A 21,523-nucleotide genomic window follows, 5' to 3' on the forward strand; every position below is an offset into this window, starting at 1 on the left:
ATTCAAACATGTCTGACTTCCAAAGCTAGACCAACTTTTATAAAGGAACCGCCCCCCCCACCCCCCGAGTACGTCTACACAGCACCATTATTTTGAAATAACAGTCTGCATCTACACAGCAAGCAGTTACTTTGAAATACTGTCAGGCTGAAGGACTTCTTACTCTGACTCCTGTAACCTTCATTGCACGAGGAATAAGGGAAGTCGGAGGAAGAGTGCTATTTTTCAAAGTTAGTGCTGGCTAGACGCTCCCAATTTTAAAATAAGCTATTTTGAAATAATTCGAAATAAGCTCTACAAATTGAGCTACATGAATTGCGTAGCTTAAGCCCGGCTGTGTAGATCCGCCCACACACGCACGGAGCATGAATGCTTAGGAAATGGTATTGAAAACGCCGTCAGTCATAGACTAGCTCTTTGGCATTTTCTATTCAATTTTTCAGCAGCCAACGCAAGATTACATATAGTGCTCTAGCTTTCTTGTAGCTTATCAGTTAAGGTTTGTCATCAGCAGACACTGGTATTTGGAAGTTAATTTTCAAAGTAGGGCAGTGTCCTGATAAGGCAGCAAACTAGCTAGAACATGAATTGCTATCCAACGATTTCCCACTTCCTAGGAACAGTGGCCTCACACCACCACCCATTTTCTGCCCATGGCACAAAGCCCAGTCAATGGGTGGTAGAGATACTCACCGTTATGCCTGGTTTTAGCCCTGATAACTCTAACTCTGATTAACCCAGTGAGACTATGTGCATAAATAAGAGCTGCAGAAAGGGACCCTAAATTAATAATAAAAGCAGGGAGAGAAAAAGATGCAGTCTCATTTCTTAATATCATATACTTAATTCCTTAGCTCCTGACTTTACAGATATCCTAGAGCTCCACTTTCATGATAGCAGAACTCTTAGTAAGTAGACACAGGTCTCAGCTCTCTCCAAATTATAGTTTTTCCACACAAAAAAGCATTCTCAGTCTGCTGGAGGAAATGCGTTCGCAGCACACTCTTCTCAGGAAACAAAGTTAACTTGGGGTAGAACATTTGCTGTGGGCAGCACTTCTACAAAATCTTTCAGGAAAAACCAACACAAGTTGTCTTTACATAAAATGCTAGTACGCTCTTGCATAATTCACTGGTACCTCTCTACTGCAAGGGAAGTCTAGCAACATGGCTGTAGCTGGCTCGGCTCAGCAGAGAAGGCTCAGGCTAGGGAGCTGAAACCTGGAGTGCAGACATGCAGGCTTGTCCTGAAACCTCATGAGAGGAAGGTCTCCAAGACAAGGCTTCAGCTTGAGCATCAACATCTATGCTGCAGGTTTTAGCCCCACAGCCCAAGTCAAATGGCCTGGGTTTTTCACTGCAGTGTAGCCATATCCTGTTGTCTTAGAAAAGCTTTTCAGGACTTGTCATTTGGGGCCCTGGTAATATACAAAGTAGAAAATAAATCCCATGTTAAAAAACAGTTGCAGCCAGTTCCGTTTATGGTTTGTAGCAACCTATGCCAAATTTCTGCAGTTTTTACTCTAGTTCACCTCTCTCTGGGTATGTCTACACTACAGCGCTATTTCAAATTACCTTAATTCGAAACAGTTCATTCGAATTAACGCATCTACACACAAAATCTATTTCGAAATAGCGCGTCCACACTGAGTGGACCCTGAACCGAGGTTAAGGCTGGCCAGAACCAGTGCCGGCAGGACATCAGGTTAGGTCTTAGTGTGTGGGGCTGCTGCCTGAGGCTAACTGAGCTCCGTGCTTAAAGGGACCCGACCACCACCCCAGACAGACAGTTCTCAGGCTTCCCCGCTTGCTTGTCTACCTTGATGAGGGACAGCAAAGCAGTCCTGTCTTGGAGTGCCCTGAGTGCCCGCACTCGGGACACCACAGCACTCGGCCACATGGAGCCAGAGCTGGCCCTGGGCATGCCGGTGCATCTCATGGGGTCACTGCCATCAGCCTGGCTGCACTTGCTGCAGGCTGCCATCCGGGGTGGGGGTCCATCGGGGGGCTGTCAGAATCCAGGAGGCCCGCAGGGGGAGAGCAACCACCCTGAGGAGCCCTCAGAGCCACCCCAGTCCTCCCCACCGGGGGCTCATGCTCCATTCCTCCCTCTCGTCCTTCCACTTACCTCTCCCTAGCCCCCATTCCTGATGTCAAACAAAAGACACACGTTCGAAAACAGAAACTGGGTTTATTGAACAAAACTGGGGGAGTGGGGATGAACCTCTAAAGAGACTGGGAAAAGGAGGTGGAAGAGGGGAAGAGAGGGGAGGGGGGAGCTGGAAAGGGGAAGCAAGGGGAAGGAGAAGACGGGGAAGCTCAGGGCCCAGGTTGGGGGTCTCACCAGACCAACTTGATTTTCATGCAAACCTGCTCCTAGGCTCGCATGTGGACTTTGGTGGCTAGGCTGGCAGCTATCCTGCCATAGCCGGCTGCATTCCTCTGTCTACTGCAGAGATCATGGTCCTTGGGGGCATCCCCCCAAACCTGAATAAGACCCATGATCTCCACCCTGGACCACGAAGGCGCCCGCCCGCTCCAGCCCCTGTCAGGCTCCTGGGAGCTGGCAGACTGCTCCTGTGGAGCAGTGGAGGGCTGGCTGCCAGTGGCTTGTGGGCTCATGTTCTGGGGCCACTGGGTCAGGGGCCCCAGTGGCCACTGCTGGCTCTGGGCTTGGAGCTGGCACAGGCACTGTAGCCAGAGTCTACCCATTAATGGCTCCGGGGCTGGGGGAGAGGAGAGTAAGTTTTCCTGGTTGTGCCCAGTGTGGCCACCAGGGCTCCCTGGGAAGGACTGGAGGCCCCCTATTTCGAATTAAGTGTCTACATAGCACTTAATTCTAAATAGCTATTTCGAATTTGGCATTACTCATAGAATGAGGTTTACCAAATTCTAATTAAGCGCTCTGCTATTTCGAATTAATTTCAAAATAGCGGTTTCCATGTATTGACGCTATTGAAGTTAATTCGAAATAACGGCCGTTAATTCGAATTAACTGCAGTGTAGACATATTCTCTGAAATTAGAGTTCAAGCCTGAAAGGGTTACTCTTTAATAGGAAGTGTTCTTTCTTACTACATGGTAAAAGCCTAATGAAGACACATCATTTGTAGCTTTGACACAAAAACAGCATATCAGGTTAATACAGCAGGGCAAGGTGAAGATTTGAGGGACACCCCCAAGAATTTACTATTTCTCACACAGCTAACTGCCTTGTCTTCTCTAGCATTTTACCAAAGGAATTAACACTAGGAAAAAACCCACAGCTTTTCTTGTTATAAAGACGGCAGCAGGAATTCATTCTTAGGTATTGATCCTACTAGGAAGAAGTCTCCTGAAAGTTTGGGAATAGAAGACATGGTGTAGCTTGCAGAGCCAATCTTTGAGCGAGCACAACCATCTGCTGAAGAATTGGAATAGTGCCCCCTAACTGCTTAAATCTGTTTGTGTCTTTAAAAGAAATCCAACCTATTGCTATTTAGCAAAGGAAAGGAAGAAAAAACCCCTCAGCATGCTCTGCTCCCCCACTGCACAGCAACAGAATGTTCAAGATGGACTTCTGTTCAGGATATCACCACAATGGGTGGCTACTCGTCACAGCCAAATACTAAAGCAAGGATTAAATAAAAGGAAGTCCAGACAAGACAGTTAAACTGTCATAGATGTTCTCTCCTAGGCCACCCTGCTCTGGAAGTGCCAGCAAGCCGCTGTTCTTGATTGTGATAAAGCTAAAGTGAGCCCTGGTCTTCCAAAGCAGATTGCAGTTAGTCTCCAAGCTCAGCTATTGTGCTACTCCCCCACTGCAGGTTAAAGAGCCTTGTATGATTTCTCTCCAGTACAAACAGGAGTATGGTATAAAGCAGGGGTGGGAAACCTGCAGCCCACAGCTTGCCTGGATCTGGCCCCCAAAGCTTGGGGCTTCCCCCACCCCCAGCATTGGGGATCCTGCACTAGCACTCCAGCTCTCCCCTCCCCCCCAATATCCCACCACAGGGCACACAAGATCTACTAGCCCAGGGTCAGAAGCCCCCACCCCAGCAAAGGTTCCTCACCGCGGTATAAAGCATTTTACGGAACTCTTTATTAGATGGTATTGTCATATGGAATGGATGTGTAAGACCCTGAGTTGTGTCTCGGCAAAGAGGGTTCAGAAGGGGAGTAATGACAGACAAATGAAGAAGCTAGAGCCACAGGAAACAGAAGGGAAGAGTGAGGAGAGCCAATGGGCAGAGAAAAGAAAAGGCTCTCGCCTCTCACTTGGCACACACAAAGCAGAGGTGGCAAAGAGAAAAGGAATAAAAGAGTTCATGCAGGCCCAGCTCCTCAAAAGGTGTTTAACGCACCCCTCTGCACAGCCTGAAAGCAGGAAAGGTGGCCAGAAGCTTCTCTGCTTAAAGATGCCCCATCCACTCTTATCTGACACCAGTCACACAGGCAGCTGGTATTACACTACAGACATCTCCCAGGGGTCTCTGCCTCCCGCTCTCGCCCAAGCGTGACACGATGAGACAAGTGCGGGATGGTGAGAGGAGGAGCAGGCTCATGTTTTGTTCGAGGTCTATTACCAGTTGTTATTTTTCCTCTTTTGTGGCTTCCTCTTCCCCTCCCCCAATTTCCAAGACCCTAAATAATTACATCCTTTGCCTGTTCATTTCAGTAGTTACCAGAGGCAAGTCTAAACCTGCTCTCTAGATTTGCTAGCACCGAGGATTTCTCTTCACCGCCTTAAAAATAGCGTTGTCTTTTGAAGAAGCACCTCCACATTTTTCTGCTTTATTTCATAACAGTTGTTTAACATGTTACAATGGGGGGGAATCCTGCATCCCATGAAATCTGGAACAAAGCTTCCCTTGACTTTCAGGGCAGCAGGACTGGGCCTGACTAACATTTTGCACAAAAGGCTGAATTTTAGAAGTGCAGAAAAAATGCATCCATTTAACTCAGCCTTCCTCTTCTTATAGAGCCATGCTTACAGACACAGATTCAGTTCTCAGTTATTCAGATACAAGGGACTCACTCCTCCAAGCATGGTAAACTAGCCATTTGTGACTGAGTAACTGAAAATGGATAAAATGCAATCCTTGCTTCTGTAGGTAGAGCTGTAGGTACAGCTACTCAGTACCACTATCTTACAGAGGAATAGGTGAAAAGGAAGCATGAGAATAAGACTGCAGTTTTAAGATTGAGTTATTCAATGCCCGCAGCTACTTTGTGATTTTTATCCAGTTTTGACCTTGCCTTTGTAATTACTGTTACAAACCTCAAGACAATGGTTCTTTCCCCATCATTTCTATTTGGCAGTCTCCTCCCTTTCCTCCCCCCACATCTCTGTTTAACTGGCTCAAATTACAATGATAAAAGGGTATGTTCTTACAAATACAGTCCCAATTCCTGTGGTAGAGCTGTGATTTGTTTAGGACTTTCATTAGATAGCTGAAACTGAACAATGTATTTCCTCATGAAGTATTAACTCCAGTAACAGAAAATGCAATCTGCCTTGTTATAAAGTTTATAAAAATACTACTAACAAAAAACCCCCATCCTAAAACAATTAGAAAAAGAAGTTTATTTACAATGTAGAGCACTCAAAGAGGAGACCCATACCGCCTCCCCACCGTAACCTTCTCTCACACTCACTCACTCATACTCTCTCTCTCACACACACACACACACACACACACACACACACACACACACACACACTAACTTTTGCTGTTGCTTTTAAATCCATCACATACAGCTCTGGACTTCATCCCTGCACGTTTCCTTCAGTGCTCAATCCGAACCACCACTACAGTGACATTATCTGCAGAACCTCGCTGCACTGCTTTGTTGGCCAGCCTGTTACAGGCTGCTTCATATCGAGTGTCAGCTGCTAGTTTCCCTTCTCTTGTTTGGATATTCTTGTCCTGTTGAAAAAGATGCATGTCATACCACACTACATTCATGCAGACGATAGTTTGATGCTGCACAATCTAACAGCAACTTAACTTGGGCAACTCTAAACATCCTCCTAGTCTTCAGGATTGTATTTCTTCCACCTCTAGGAAAAGGCCCAGACAGCTCATCTACGGAATTTCATAAGAATACAAGGAAAGATCTCATACTGGCTATGGCACAGCTCTCCTTCGTATTGGGGCTGGGAGACAATAAAATGGTGATGGTCCCATGGAGCAGAGATGGGTTATACAGGACAAATAAATAACGGTAATAAGCAATCATTTCAGAGTGAGAACATTCGACAGCATTTTAGAGAAGCTCTCATTCCGTAAGCTGACAGTATGCCACCAAAAACCATATTTCTCTTCTGTGCCCTCCCTTTCCCAGCACGCCGGTATTTAGCAGAGCTGACAGCCACATCGGGCCCCTGGGTAATGGGTGGTAGCTCCACACTCCTGGAAGGGACAGGGCCTCAGTCAGAAGGAGTGGGACTGCCCCAGCCCTTAGAGCTGTTTGGAGTGCACCTCACAGCGCTCCAGCAGCGATTTAAAGGGCTTGGGGGCTCCGGGCCCTCTAGAACCACCAGGCCCCAGGGCACGTGTCCCCTTTGTGCCCCCGTATACTCCCCCAGACAGCAGGCCTGCTGTTATTTCACACCTTCTGCACATGCAAGCCCCACCCTAGAGCTGCCTTCTCCTCACCTCTAGGCAGGACAAGATGAAGTTCACAGCTTCTTCTGGTGAGAAGACCTTGAAGAGGCCATCACAGGCCAACAAAATGAACCTAAAAAGAAAATCAAAAATAGGCAATAGTTAGGCCCTTCCACCCTCCTACAACTACAAAACATCCCAATTGTTTTTACTAGATGCCCCGTTAGAATCTTGAGGAAGACTTTGCAAAACACAGCTAACCCTCAACAGTACTGCTATCACCTGCTGAAAAGTATGCTGATGCCCCACAGGCTACCTCCTCACCCTAACTAGAGAGTATGTCAGAAATATAAACATGTAGTAGCAGAGTTATGTCAGGACGAGTATGACTTTAGGCAAAGTTACTGTGTGCTGCCGAAATACAGTTCTTGCTCTTCCCTTGAAAGTTCTGTTCTTCTCTCTCCTCTGTGAAGTGGCCAGAAGTGAGGAAATAAGGGGTATGAGCACAGCTGGTACCCCAGTACAACTATTAGGGCCTCCCACATTACATCAGGCATTTTCTAACTTGACTACGGGGTCTTTGCCGTGTCAGAATTAGTCCCTTTTCCCCACCCTTGCTCATCAGATGTTTCACTTGCCCTCCCCCACTGCTTTGCCAGTCACCTTGCCCAGTCAGTAACTCAGTCCCTCCAACTCCCAGTTTCCCCCTTCCCTGCACCTTGTTCCATTCTAGAAATGATCCCTTCCAGCCCAGGTCCCCTTGGCACTTCACTGCTCTTTGTGACCTGTAACTACCAGGGGGGAGCACTGGAGTGTCCCTGCTCTATTCCAGGCCCAGCTCTTGCCTTTGCATGACCCCCAGCAGCAGAGCAAAAAATCATAAGGGAAGTCTGCTCCAGCGCCAGGAAGGAGCATAGTGCAGACAGAATCTTTGGAGATTTTAGCACAGAGGGAGGCAAACTATGGCCCATGGGCTGCATCTGGATGGCGAGATCGAGGGGTCGGGGAGTTGGACAGAAGAAGAGGCTGGGCCATGCTTAGCTGTTTGAGGACACAATCTCCAGCCCTTCATACAGTTTTCATACGCGATGGGGCCCTCAGGCCAAAAGTTTGTTCACCCTTGTTCTAGCAAATCTTTGTTGAGCATATGTAAGCACCAGAATACAGGGGCACAATCAGTTCCAGAAAAAAAAAGCTACAAGAATTTTTAACATAAGCAAAATAAATCTCTAGTCTCATTTAGTTATGACTGAAAAGATCCAAGATAGTTTAGCCTGAGGCATGCACCCAAAATATAATATTTTAGTCCAAATGGTTAGAATTTGGCAAAATTTGCAAGCAAATAAGAACAGGGTCTTAAAACAGGAATTGTCAGGCAACCTTAATAGTAGGAAGTATCAGCCCTGTTCATAATACAGCATATTAATTACTGGAGATGGTAAGTTGTTTAGTGCAGGGGCTTTGTCACTCTGTGCTCAGGCAGTGCTACATATGCTTGCACTGCTCCACACGCTGAACACTTGTGCTTTTTGATGGAGAGCCGAGTAAATTAAGAAAAGAGCTTCTGCAGTGATGAGAATCAGCTTATCAGAGTCTAACTGGTGCGGACTTGAAAAGATTCTGTATTACAAACTCCTAAACAGAGAGGACACTGAACACATACCTTGCTTTACACTCTGCTTGGACATGCTTTACCTGTCATTGTGTGAGAGTTGGCAGCGTTTGATATCCGGCACAGAGATGACACCACTGCGCTTGTACTGTCCATCCCCAATGGAACGAGAAACCTCCAGCACACCCAGTACTCGCCCATCCCTGAATGATGGAAAGGAAGTCCAGATGGAACAAAATAATTCAGCTGGACACTAGCTTTCCCAACACCACACATTCCTTTCTCGCTGAAAGGGGACTGAACTGTCTCAAGCCATTGCTCAGAGCTAAAATGCAGAGGAGCTACTCCTGATGGCCTATTCTTTAGGTACTCAGTATAATAGGGGTAGTCATGTTAATCTGTAGCCACTAAAACAATGAGGACTCCTGTGGCACCTTAAAGGCTAACAGATTTATTTGGACATAAGCTTTCATAGATGGCAGCCTTAGTCCCTGTTGGGATAGAGCTATAGATCATAGCACAAGTTTTACACAGCTGATCTGCGTGCTAAGGTACTCCCTGCCTTAAATATATAGTCCAAATGCAAGACATGAGAACACACAGACTCATCATACAGGAGCAAAGTAACAATCAGAGGATTCTGATCAATGTAATACGCAGCTGTCAGAGCAAACAAGCAGTTTAATCCCACCAATGATTTTTGTAGATGCTATAGCAGAGATGAATTTTATAGAAGAATCTGAAGGTAAAAATAGAGGCTTTGCCCATGTTTGAGAGAGAGCATGAAAGTGCAGCCAAGAGCAATGAAGGCAGACATCAATGGCAGAGCAGGGGTAAAGGGCTGACAACTCATTACCATTTCTGAAATGACAAGCTGAGAATAAGCCACAAAGGGCCCTAAATTGAGACACCACTTCACCTCCTCTTTCCAAGCACCCTTACTTCCTAGCCATCTTGGAACAAATTCACAATTCTCAACTGGTTTTTCAGAAGACTAACTACAGAGACCTGTTCCTTCCTGATCTCTGCATCTCTTTGCCATTCACTTACACTGCTCCTCCAGTCATGGCCTCATCTCTGCCTAGGCCCGGATTCTCCATTTGATAGTTGCTCATTTCTTCAAGCTGTCCCATCCCTCATCAGTTTGCTCCCTCCCACCTTTTCAGATACACTGCCTATCTAATCCTCTCTTTAGTTAAGCTTTATATAGGGTCATTAATACACAGCATCACTTGTATTGTGTGCTGACTAATACACAGAGCTATCTGGGCAGAGACTGAATGTACATGTTATTCGACTATAAACCTCTGAATCCAGAATAGTAGGCAGAACCTAGTCCATCACGAAAAACTTGAATGAACACCATTCAGATGTTCTCTTGTTAAACTGCAATAATTAATTCAACGTGCTGATAATTCCCTTCCTCCCTCTTTCTCTACTATAAAATGTTTAACCACTGAAACAGACAGATTCCTAGCCAATGGAGATGTTGCCTGAAGTCTGCAAAGAACTACCAGAGACTTGCTCATCTCCTTCCTACTTTGCAGAGTCGGATTGGTGATAAACACAAATAATGGCATGTGCTCACTGAAGATAAGAGACATGCCATTTCTACAGAAAGCTAGAGTTACAACAAGATGTAGCCCACTCATTCCCACATCCCGCAATGTACAATTCCAGGAACCTGTATCTTTTGAATGTTTAGGAATTTTAAAAAACTCAAAACCACACATCTTTATACTCTGATTTTGACTTCTCTGTAAAACTCAATGTAACTAGCTGAAACACTGACTGTGTAAAGAGGAAACATTCAGGTGATCAAATACTAAACTATAGCAGATATTCAAATATGAATACACGCCAGACTCAGTGCATTCAAGTGTACAAAGAGTGAGTGCACTTTAACAAAAGTCCAGCTCTAGAAAGAGTACCATTTTTAAATATAGGGAACATCTCAAGCCTCAGCCTTCACAAAGAGCTTGTCCATGGCAAGCTAGAGTGTCACTCTATCTGGCACTAGCCTGCTGTGCCAGCTGACAAACTAAAATTCTACTCTGCTTTGAAATGGGGGTATAGCAAAGCATACTACAGGGCTTTCAGGGTGCATGGACAGGATGAACACCTCACCTAGCCCTGCATTAACTGTCTATAGACAAGCCCCTAGGTGATGAATGAAGAGTGCCACTGCATGCGTAACAACATTTCAAGGACATGAACCAGCAGCTCTAGATACTCGAGGAGCAATTTTTGTTGTTGTTGTTGCTGTTATGGATTACTAGAAGATTTACCCATCATTGCTCAGGTCCTAAACTCAATTGTTGCTTTTCTTCATTTAAATCACTGCTGTGGGGGTGGGACTGGGGATGATGGGTTCAGTATGCAGGCTGCCCTGGGGACTACCCGGGCCCTTTTTCACCACAGCAGCTTGGAGCCACGTGAGAAGTGCCTCTTCATGGCTGCTGCAGCTCCAGCGGGCACAGCTGAGTGAGGGGTGCATGTCCCCCAGCTGGGGCAGGTCCAGGTTCATCTGCCCCCTGCGCTCCACAACCAGAGTGAGGAATGAAGCAAACTGTGCACTTTCCCCTTGTTCCCTGACTAAGAGGAACAGCTAGCAGTGTTCCGTATTAATGAGTGGAGGGGAGACACTGCCTCCTCACCCTCCCTAAAAGGGTGTGTGTATGGGAGGTTCAGGCCAGGGCAATCCTGGACCAGGAAAGAGGTGGAAGGGGAATACCCCCAGTCATCCCCTTTCATCGCCTGTGCTTCTTTTCCATATGGTTTTATGAGGAGCAATCCCATTCCAGGCACATCCCATTTTCCTGGCACAACCAAACCATTGCGTTGCTTTAAGTTATGATAAGAGGAAGCGGTATACCGAATTTAGTAGTCATAGCTCTTACTGTTTAGGAGGAATTCTTGGACAGACTCAGACAAAACTTAAAATAATCAGAAAATAAAGAATTTTCTTCCAAAACTTTGTAGTTGATATGTACTTGCTCAATGCCATCTAGCTTTCACTCAGAGGTACATAATATGGCTATGCCCTCCTGCTACTGCAACACAGTACTATGCCTCTAGGGTAAAGCCACCCTCAGTTTCTAAGGCCAGGAACATGAAATCTAGCCAATGATTCCAGGTATGGGATTCCTGGAGGGCACCCCATAAACAATGGTTATTCTAGCAAGAGTCTTATGTGCCTGGAATTTCAAACATGCTAAGCACAATCCCCTTCTATGGGAGTTGGGTGTGCCTGGCACGTCAATGCCAGATGGGAATTCAGGCTCATTCCCATCTCTTCTCTTGTGCACTCTTGTTTACCTGACATTTCCTCCAGCCTTCTGTATCCTCATCCGCTCCTCGTATTGGGTAGGGTTGTGTTCTTTACTGAGACTTAAGGCTGTGTGTTTCTGACTCTCCTCGTTGTAACGACACAAAATCGCCTGTGCTGACAAAAATCCCTCATAAGTGGTAATATTAAGGCTCTACCAAACAAGTGCAGAACAAAAGATTCTCAGGTTCAATTGCTCAGGAAGTAAAAACTCATACCACCACCAAAAATCATTGTATTAAATTTCATCCCCTTGATAGAGGACTGGTATTACCAAGGATATGAAGGTTCAATCGGGAAGTCCAACGATGACTGGGACGCCAGGCTGTCCCTGCCTTCTGGGTACCTGGCCCACTGCAGGCAGGAGCTGCTCTGGCATCCCAGCCAGAGCAGCCTCTGCCTGTGGTGGAGGGTAAGGACATTCCAGCATCCACTCAGCCCCCTTTAATCGGTTAACCAAACAACCAGTTGGCCAATTAAATGGGATTTTACATCCCTAGGCCATCTTACACAAATAGTTTTAAAAATAATATCATGACATCACTAACTACAAGGTATCTAGCACCACCTAGAGTCTACCAGGAGACAGCTAAAGTACACAACAAATTTGCAGTATGGCAGTAAATTACATCACAATGGCAGACAACTAAACATTGACAAAATATATAAGTGCTTACACACTTACACACACACACTTTAAATACTAAAAAGGGAAAACTGAGTGCCTGATCTTAAATAGGATATTTATATAACAGGCACCATAGAAACTTGGTGGAATAATGATAATCAATCGGACACAGTAATACCAAGGTACAAAATATACAGGAATGACAACAGGCCGTACTTGTGGGAGAGTGGTACTATGTGAAGTGAAGGACAGTGTGCGCAATATCATAGAAAACTGAAATGAACCAAATTGTACCACAGAAAATCTCCATGAATAGAAATTCCATGCTTGATCAACAAGAATATAGAGATATACCACTAGCCACCTGTCCAAGATGGTGATTGTGACTGAAATGCTCAGGAAGACTATAAAACTAGAAGTCTCAATAATAGTGGTGGATTTCAACTCTCTATCGACTTGGTACATGTCACCTGAGGATGAGATGCAGAGCTAAAGATATTGACACCATAAATGACCGCTTCTTGTAGAAGCTAGTCCTGGAAAACACAAGGGGAAGAGGCAATTCTTGATTTAGTCCTAAGTGGAGCACAGGATCTTGTCCAAGAGGTCAATATAGCCGAACTGCTTGATAATAGTGATAATATAATTACATTTAAAATCCCTTTGGGGGGCAAAGACAGCAAAGAAGTCCATCATTTAGCTTCAGAAGGGCAGCTACCAAAAAAACAACAAAAAAGCGGGTGGGCTGCTCCCAGGTGCAAGTTAGCCATTACCTGGTTAACCATTCACATCCCCAGTTGGGACTGCAGAGAGGCATTTACAGGACCTCTCAAAAGGTGTTTAATCAGTCATGGGGTAAGAGGAAGTTCCTCTTATGGACCAGTAACTGCTTAAAAGATGGAGGAGGTGGAAGGGTAGGAATAAATGGTCAATTTTCTGAATGGAGAGACAAGTAAACAGTGGTGGACTAGTACTGTTCAACATACTAGTAAATTATCTGAAAAAGTGGTGAAGAGGGAGGTGACAAAATTTGGAGAGGAGACAAAATTACTTGATAGGAAATTCCAAAATAGATTGTGAAGAATTACAAAGGGATCCCACAAAACTGAGTCACTCAGCAACGAAGTGGCAGATGAAATTCAAACAAACAAAAAGTACTTCTTCACACAATACAAAGTCAGCCCGTAGAACTTGTTACCAGGGGATGCTGTGAAGACCAAAACTAGAATAGGATTCAAAAAAGAACTAGTTAAGTTCCTGAAAGATAAACCCATTAACAACTATTAGCTATGATGGTCAGAGATGCAACCTCATGCCCCCAATCTCTGTTTGCCAGAAGCTGAGGGTATATCTACACTATGGGATAAGGTCAAATTAAGATGTACAACTTCAGCTACATTAATTCAGCTACACTCACCCTTTGACTTCCCTTACTCCTCGTGGAAGCAGGGCTACTGGCATAGACCAAAGTGCCCTTTAAGTTTGAAATAGCTCTCTTAACTAGACCTGCTAATTAAAACCCTGGAAGACTGACAGTGGCAGCTCTGATCTCCTTTGTAGCATAGACATACCTTGGGAATGGATAACAGGGGATGGCTTAATGACTTCCTGTTCATTTCCTCTGAAGCCCCTGGAATTGGCCATTGTTAGAAGACAGAATACTGGGCTAGAATGACCACTGATCTGACTCAGTATGGCTGGCTTTATGTCCTTGCAAGTTAGAACCTAGAATGACTCTCAGCTACACTAAATTCCATCCTCTCAAAGAGGATAGTTTAGAAAAGAGAAGACTGAGGGGGGACATGAGAGCCATTTTCAGGTATCTAAAAGGGTGTCATAAGGAGGAGGGAGAAAACTTGTTCACCTTGGCCTCTGAGGATAGAACAAGAAGCAATGGGGTTAAACTGCAGCAAGGGAGGTTTAGGTTGGACAGTAGGAAAAAGTTCCTGTCAGGGTGGTGAAACGCTGGAATACATTGCCTGGGGGGTTGTGGAATCCCCATCTCTGGAGATATTTAAGAGTAGGTTAGATAAATGTCTATCAGGGATGGTCTAGGCAGTATTTGGTCCTGCCATGGGGGCAGGAGACTGGACTCGATGACCTCTCGAGGTCCCTTCCAGTCCTAGTATTCTATGAATCTGTGTAGGAATGGTTGGGGAGTTCTCAGCTACTTCCGTCCAGTCTCTTCCAGCAAAACTCAGTAACAATAAGGTTGTGTAGATGGGGACTTTAATTACTTAAAGCATCTTCCAGCAGGAATCCCTACAAAAAGAGTGAAAATCCATTCCTCCTGCAGGTACGTCATACAAGGGAAATCTATGCAGTAGGTTTCTCGGTGCTACTTACCCGGCTGTCTCCAAGATTGGCAATGTAAAGAATGTTATCTACAGCCAGGACACAGGTCGCTGTGGAACCATCCTTCCAGGCTGGCTTCCTGAAGGCACCAGAAATAAGGTTACAATGGAATAATCCAATCAGCTAGCACAAAATCACCAAACTTCTGTTTGGGAGTTCCCCCTGTTTTTACTCACAGGTTTGTGTGATTTCCCTCTCCTCCAATCCTGGTCTTACTCTTACAGCGCAGAGTAGCCTTATGCTGCTGTTCTGTATAGCTGGTAGTGGAGGGGGGCAGGGCTGAGGAATACTACACTCTGGCTATTATGGCCACTCTGCTAACCTATCAGCAGCCATTGAAGGCTGCAGCTCCAACTTGCATATGGGCTAACTGGACTCTTGGCAGGGAGCAACAACTTAAAGTCACCTTTGCCATATGTATTAGTTGCACCTTCTGGCTGTAGCACTGAGGAAGCATAACTCAGAATTGGGGCCTGGGAAAGGTAGACATTTTTAACAGTTACAGGTAGCTCCGGGGGACATTTGTACTTACTGACTAGAAGCCTGCTTCAGGAACTCCTCATCTGTATGTTTGAAGGAGTCCAGAAGGCATCTCTTCACCGTTTTCTCCACGCTGACTACCTCTCCTGTCGCACAAAAGAAAGTGGCACATGCTCATGTTGAAATACCATGGACATCTATTCCTGTCCTCTCCTCACCTATCTGATATGCTTGCGCGCGGGCATGCATGCGCACACACACAGAAGATATGACCACAGGAATATGCCCAACTGCCAAATGTCGAGATGTAAATGTGCATGGCCAGTATGTATAACAGCCCAGAAGACAAGGGACACTGTATTACTTTCCTCAACCATATTCATAGGCAGGGCTCGCCAAACCGCGGTGAGCCCTGCTCGCCAGCCGCACTGCGCATGCGCAGATCGCCCGAACCCAGCTCTTCCGGGTTGCAATCTACTCGCCATGAGCGAGTAGACTGCATTATATGTCGAGCACTGTTCATAGGAGATCTGCTATGGTGCTTTCCTGGAACTTGCATAACCCAGCTAACACTATATGGATTTTGGTATGATAGCCTCACAAATCTGCTCAACATCTGGTTCATCTCTCCTATCTTCTGTCTTAAGGCATTGTCATCCAACGCATTCCACTCACAGCCATGTCCAGGGCTCTTGCAGTCTGAAGTAATTTCTTAGTGGACACACAGCTGCAAGTCATGAGGAACGAAAGATGATGCACATGCCCCAACAAGGGCCTCTCTTACCTTTAGGAAATTTCTTAATCAGATTTTGGTGAAGATTCTGTGCTGCAAATTTTGAGGCTCGAACTCCCCCATGGCCATCAAAAACAGCAAAGTATGAGACACGGGTTCTGTGAAGGAAGTAGTATTAATGCAAACTAGCTATGAATGGGCTGGTATCAGCCAGAAGTTAAAATTTAGTCAAGAGGCCTGTGTCCCTAGCAGCTCTCCTTACCAGTATTGGAACAGAAAAAGTAATGTTTCCTTTAAGAGGTGTAGATCTAGCATGTATGAGTTTATCTCCTCCAGGAAATGAAAAGAGGCTATGGCCCCCAGCCACATTTAACAACAGCCAGATATTCCACCTCATGGGCACTCCAACTCTGAAGCCTCTCTCCAACAATTTCAGAATTTGCTATTCACAGATGCCAACCTATCATGTCCCAGAAATTCTCTGCATGCAGAATGTTTGGTACAGCTGTGCTATAAACAAGAGATAATGGGACATACTAATTATTGTCAAATTGTCTTTGGTTCTACATCACATATTTAGCTTAAACAGCTATATTCAGGTATCTTGGGCCTGATATCCAGAGTACTAGGAGGAGCTGGCTTTTACTGAAGATAGTGGGAGTGGCATTGTACTCAGCTTTCAGGAGAATAAATAAATAAAAAGAAGAAGTCAGGTCTTCGGCACTTGATGTAAGCCACCTAACAAATGAGGCACCTTTTGCATCAGCAAACCTTACATGATTTGCTCAAGATCAGTGGCAGAGCTAGGAATTCAATTCAAATCACCCATGTCACCACACAAAGCAATATTGAGTCAAGAGCCACATTTGCTCAGAGTGAGGGATCATTGTCAACAGCCCAAGCAAAGGTAATGGGAGCACTTTCATCTCCTTGCCATAACTATATTCTCCTATAATGTTACTTCTTGGCTCCAGAGGTCTGGCCTACTTACATTTGAGGGGGCAGGGGGCTGCACTCTTCAGTAATGTCATTCAAGATAACATGTGCATCCTGCATCTCTTCTCGTTCACCTTTCCTCTCTGCCATATAACCTTTCAGTCCAAAGATGCCTCCAGAAGCTAGTGAGAAACAAAGCAAAATTACACACATGAAACTCCACCATGGCCTGAGCCTGATTTAGAAACCGGTGATCATTTTCCTCTATCCAAGATCCTGAAAATCCCATGGCATTATGGCAAGAAGCGTCTGTTGCCCTGCATAGACTGTACTTGAAATTGAAGGTGTGGGTGTTTTTTTTTTTTTTTAAAAAGAGTCAGACTGAAATCTTTTGCTGAAAATGTCATGATTAGTGACACTAGTATTAAGTGTCCCCAACATCAGAAAACGTAAGATAGTTTAGCATCCTCCTGAAGCAGGGCACCCAATTCTCAGTGTTAAAGCCAGTTCTATAAAACACATCAGACTGGGATATCATTACCTGACCAGGAGAGGCACACTATACACTCTATAGAAACTTGCTTGAAACAGTGTCATGACCATGAGGGATGGGTAGCAGCTTGGGGACTAAGAGGTTAACTGTACCTAAGCCAGCCAATAAAAATGCAAATAGGGATTTCAAACTGGGACAAAGGAATTTTTGGTTTTCCCCTCCTTTGTCCCTGGCAGTTTCTCTCCAGATACTGAGGGAAGACAGACATGTCTCTCTCTCCCCCTTCAAGAATAGACTCTTCACTATCTGTAAGTAGGGTAAAGTTTAGATAAATCCATTAGGTTTTATTGTTTGGGAATGGGAATCTGATGTCTGTGCATTTAGAAATGGGTTTTCCTCTCTTTTGCAACTAAGCTTTGGCCTATGGTGGAATTCCCCATGAGTTTAGTAATTGGTGACTTTTCCATCTAGTCATAATGCTTGTAACATGAATATTGTGGGATAATAAACATTCTTTCTTTTTTATTAACCTGGTATTGGTTAATTTGTGTGTCCTGGTTTTACTTTAGGGCTGAGATTTCCCAAGTGATCTTAACATTACTTGGGTGGTGGCAGCAGATTTTTATCCCCAAAACCTACGTTTAAGATTTTCGGGGGAAGCTTTGGTATAAAGCCTGGAAAGATAAGGTTTTGGGGTACTTTTGCAGGCTCCCACTTCTGCATTCATTGTGCCAGAGTGGGGATTTGGCCTTGATGAACAGTAAATCTGTAAAGAGGCTGATAATACATAAAAGTTACACCAAATACGGTTTCAATCAAGTGTATCTCTTAGTTTGAACCTACCAAGTACATCCAGTTCTCAAAGCCTTGTGCAATGTTTGGAAATCTATATCACTACTGTATGTCTCATATCTGCACTAAAAAGCAAGACGGACATGAAATACTAAGCCAGTTTTCTCAGGTGTTCTCTCGCTTCATTGCAACCATGTGATGGTGTGACAAGATAGGCCCACTGGTCCGTGAAGAGGGAGAAACAGTAACAGGAAACTTGGAAATGGCAGAGATGCTTAATGACTTCTTTGTTTAGGTCTTCACCAAGAAGTCTGAAGGAATGACTAACAGTGAATGCTAGTGGGAAGGGGGTAGGTTTAGAAGATAAAAGAAAAAAAGAAAAAAGTCAAAAATCACCTAGAAAAGTTAGATGCCTGCAAGTCACCAGGGCCTGATAAAATGCATCCTAGAATACTCAAGAAGCTGATAGAGGAGGTAGCTGAGCCACTAGCTATCATCTTTGGAAAATCATGGGAGACGAGAGATTCCAGAAGACTGGAAAAGAGCAAATACAGTGCCCATTTATAAAAAGGGAAATAAGAACAACCCAGGAAACTACAGACCAGTTAGTTTAACTTCTGTGCCAGGGAAGATAATGGAGTAAGTAATGAAGGAAATCATCTGTAAACACTTGGAAGGTGGTAAGGTGATAAGGAACAGCCAGCATGGATTTGTAAAGAATAAATCATGTCAAACCAATCTGATAGCTTTCTTTGATAGGATAATGAGTCTTGTGGATAAGGGAGAAGTGGTGGATGTGGTATACCTAGACTAATAAGGCATTTGATATGGTCTCGCATGATATTTTATCAAACTAGGCAAATACAACTGTTTTGCTGACATGTTTTGGCATTTGAACAGTAACTACCTGTATATTAATTAATGAGTTGTTACTTTGCAATGGGCGGAGATATTATGTAATTTTTAGTAGTTCTATTGGCTTATGTGCTCATTTTGTCTTGCTGCTAAGCCTATCAAATCATTTTTCCTCTGTCCACCTGCTGACTATATAACCTATTGTATTGTGTTAATTAACCAGTGTTCACTAGGGTAATCCCTGCGTGTCATTATTAGTTGGTGTATAATAAATCTTCCGCTTGTTTTCACCTGCATCCAGAGTGTCCTGGATTATTTCCAACAGATAACATGTCTTGTGGATTAGGGAGAAGTGGTGGATGTGGTATACCTAGACTTTAGTAAGGCGTTTGATATAGTCTCACATGATATTTTATCAATAAACTAGGCAAATACAACTTAGATGGGCTACTATAAGGTGGGTACATAACTGGCTGGATAACTGTACTCAGAGAGTAGTTATTAATGGTTCACAATCCTGCTGGAAAGGTATAACTAGTGGGTTTCTGCAGGGGTCTGTTTTGGGACTGGCTCTGTTCAATATCTTCATCAACAATTTAGATATTGGCATAGAAAGTACGCTTATTAAGTTTGCAGATGATACCAAGCTGGGAGGAGTTGCGACTGCTCTGGATGATAGGGTCATAATTCAAAATGATCTGGACAAATTGGAGAAATGGTCTGAGGTAAACAGGATGAAGTTTAATAAAGACAAATGTAAAGTGCTCCATTTAGGAAGAAACAATCAGTTTCACACACACAGAATGGGAAGCAACTGTCTGGGAAGGAGTACGGCAGAAAGGGATCTAGGGGTTATAGTGGACCACAAGCTGAATATGAGTCAACAGTGTGATGCTGTTGCAAAAAAAGCAAACATGATTCTGGGATGCATTAACAGGTGTGTTTTGAGCAAGACAAGAAGTCATTCTTCCGCTCTACTCTGGTTAGGCCTCAGTTGGAGTATTGTGTCCAGTTCTGGGCACTACATTTCAAGAAAGATGTGGAGAAACTGGAGAGGGTCCAGAGAAGAGCAACAAAAATGATTAAAGGACTAGAGAAGATGACCTTTGAAGGAAGGCTGAAAGAATTGGGTTTGTTTAGTTTAGAAAAGAAGACTGAGGGGGGACATCATAGCAGTTTTCAGGTATCTAAAAGGGTGTCATAAGGAGGAGGGAGAAAACTTGTTCATCTTGGCCTCTGAGGATAGAACAAGAAGCAATGGGCTTAAACTGCAGCAAGGGAGGTTTAGGTTGGACATTAGGAAAAAGTTCCTAACTGTCAGGGTGGTTAAACACTGGAATAAATTGCCCAGGGAGGTGGTGGAATCCCCATCTCTGGAGATATTTCAGAGCAGGTTAGATAAATGTCTATCAGAGATGGTCTAGACAGTACTTGGTCCTGCCATGAGGGCAGGGGACTGGACTCGATGACCTCTCATGGTCCCTTCCAGTCCTAGTATTCTATGATTCTAAGATGCTACTGGGACAAGGCAGTCTGGCTCACTCTGCCAGAATTCAGTGACTTCCACACCTCAACTACTGCAAGACTTGTGCTCGGACTGGATGTCTCTGGATGGTTGTGAAATACACCTGCACTGATTCAGCGTAACTGCTAACAGCCACCCAAATGAAAAAGAACACACTTAGGGGGTGCACCCAAGCTCTGGGATCTACATTCAGAATTTGCCAGCAGGCTGTACCCTTCATTTCTTAAGAGTAATCATAGAAAGTGTACTGACGTACCAAAGCTTAGACTCAACCTGGCCTTATCTCAACCCACAAAGAGTATAAAACAGAGTACATTTGTTTTCAAACTGTCTGAAAACCTTTACAAACTTTCTTTTCCACAAGTTCTTCACTGCCGTTCTTCTCTTCCTCTGAGGCTTTCCTCTTCTCTCCCTTCCCATGATTCCCTACTGCTGAGACCTGCTCAGTGATGTGTGAAGCTAGAAGACAGCAAAAACACAGATATCTGAAGCCTCTGCAGAAGTGCTTTCTGCCCTTTGTTTTTATTTACGAGAATCACTTACCTCTTACATTGAAGAAAATGATTCCTTTTACAATGAGGTATTATAGACCTACTGTATGCTACAGTCTGGTGAATTTGAGCTTGAGCTTACAGACTTCCCTTCCATGTCCCCTTTCCCTTGCTTTCACCCCTTTAATTCCTAGCTACCAGACTGATCTAAGTTGACTGGTTGGGTATGTTAAAACCAAAGTTTAAAACTTCGGTATTTCTAGTTTTTGTAACATGATTATCATGCATGAGAAGGATTTTTACTACTTTCTAGGACAGACAATATTATTTACATACATAAAAGAGACAGGGTGAACTACAAAATAAAGTCCGGAGTGATCAGGTAGAAACAGAGCATGGCATCTAATGTGACAGAGGAGTCAATGCTCATGAAATGTCCCTAATGACTGACTGACTGTCTACAGTAATTACTCGTTTAACAAGTGCCTGCTTAACATGTTTTTGTGATAGCACTTCACTTTTTTTTTTATTAAAGGAAACGTTTTTTGAATAACACGACTGTCCCCAGGCAGCAGAGGCAGCTGCCTCAGGACCGGGACATAAGGCTGGGGGAGAAAGGGCCGGCCTGCAGCTGCATAAGGCTTCCCCCACCTCCCTGCAAAGTGGGGGAGGGTTCGCCGCTCACCGCGCCATTCCCCGCCAGCCCC

At 44.5% G+C, this 21,523-nt stretch overlaps 1 protein-coding gene across 6 annotated transcripts in view; it reads right to left on the reverse strand.

The window, feature by feature from the left end:
* Positions 1-5,546: 5,546 nt before the first annotated feature.
* The window catches only part of ILKAP (ILK associated serine/threonine phosphatase), a 33,159-nt gene continuing 17,182 nt past the window's right edge, over positions 5,547-21,523 (reverse strand). For 2 of the 6 annotated variants that reach the window (XM_075917867.1, XM_075917864.1), the window contains 9 exons: positions 20,665-20,784; positions 16,716-16,842; positions 15,776-15,882; positions 15,044-15,137; positions 14,503-14,590; positions 11,519-11,682; positions 8,284-8,403; positions 6,640-6,721; positions 5,547-5,907 (listed from right to left, as the gene is read on the reverse strand). In XM_075917867.1, coding sequence (XP_075773982.1) covers positions 5,767-5,907; positions 6,640-6,721; positions 8,284-8,403; positions 11,519-11,682; positions 14,503-14,590; positions 15,044-15,137; positions 15,776-15,882; positions 16,716-16,842; positions 20,665-20,784 — 1,043 coding nt within the window. In that variant the 3' untranslated portion in view covers positions 5,547-5,766. The other 4 variants (XM_075917869.1, XM_075917868.1, XM_075917865.1 and 1 more) reach the window with 3 other exon arrangements.

This window comes from Pelodiscus sinensis, unplaced genomic scaffold (assembly GCF_049634645.1).
Source record: "Pelodiscus sinensis isolate JC-2024 unplaced genomic scaffold, ASM4963464v1 ctg41, whole genome shotgun sequence".
In the NCBI taxonomy this organism is placed as follows: Eukaryota; Metazoa; Chordata; order Testudines; family Trionychidae; genus Pelodiscus; species Pelodiscus sinensis.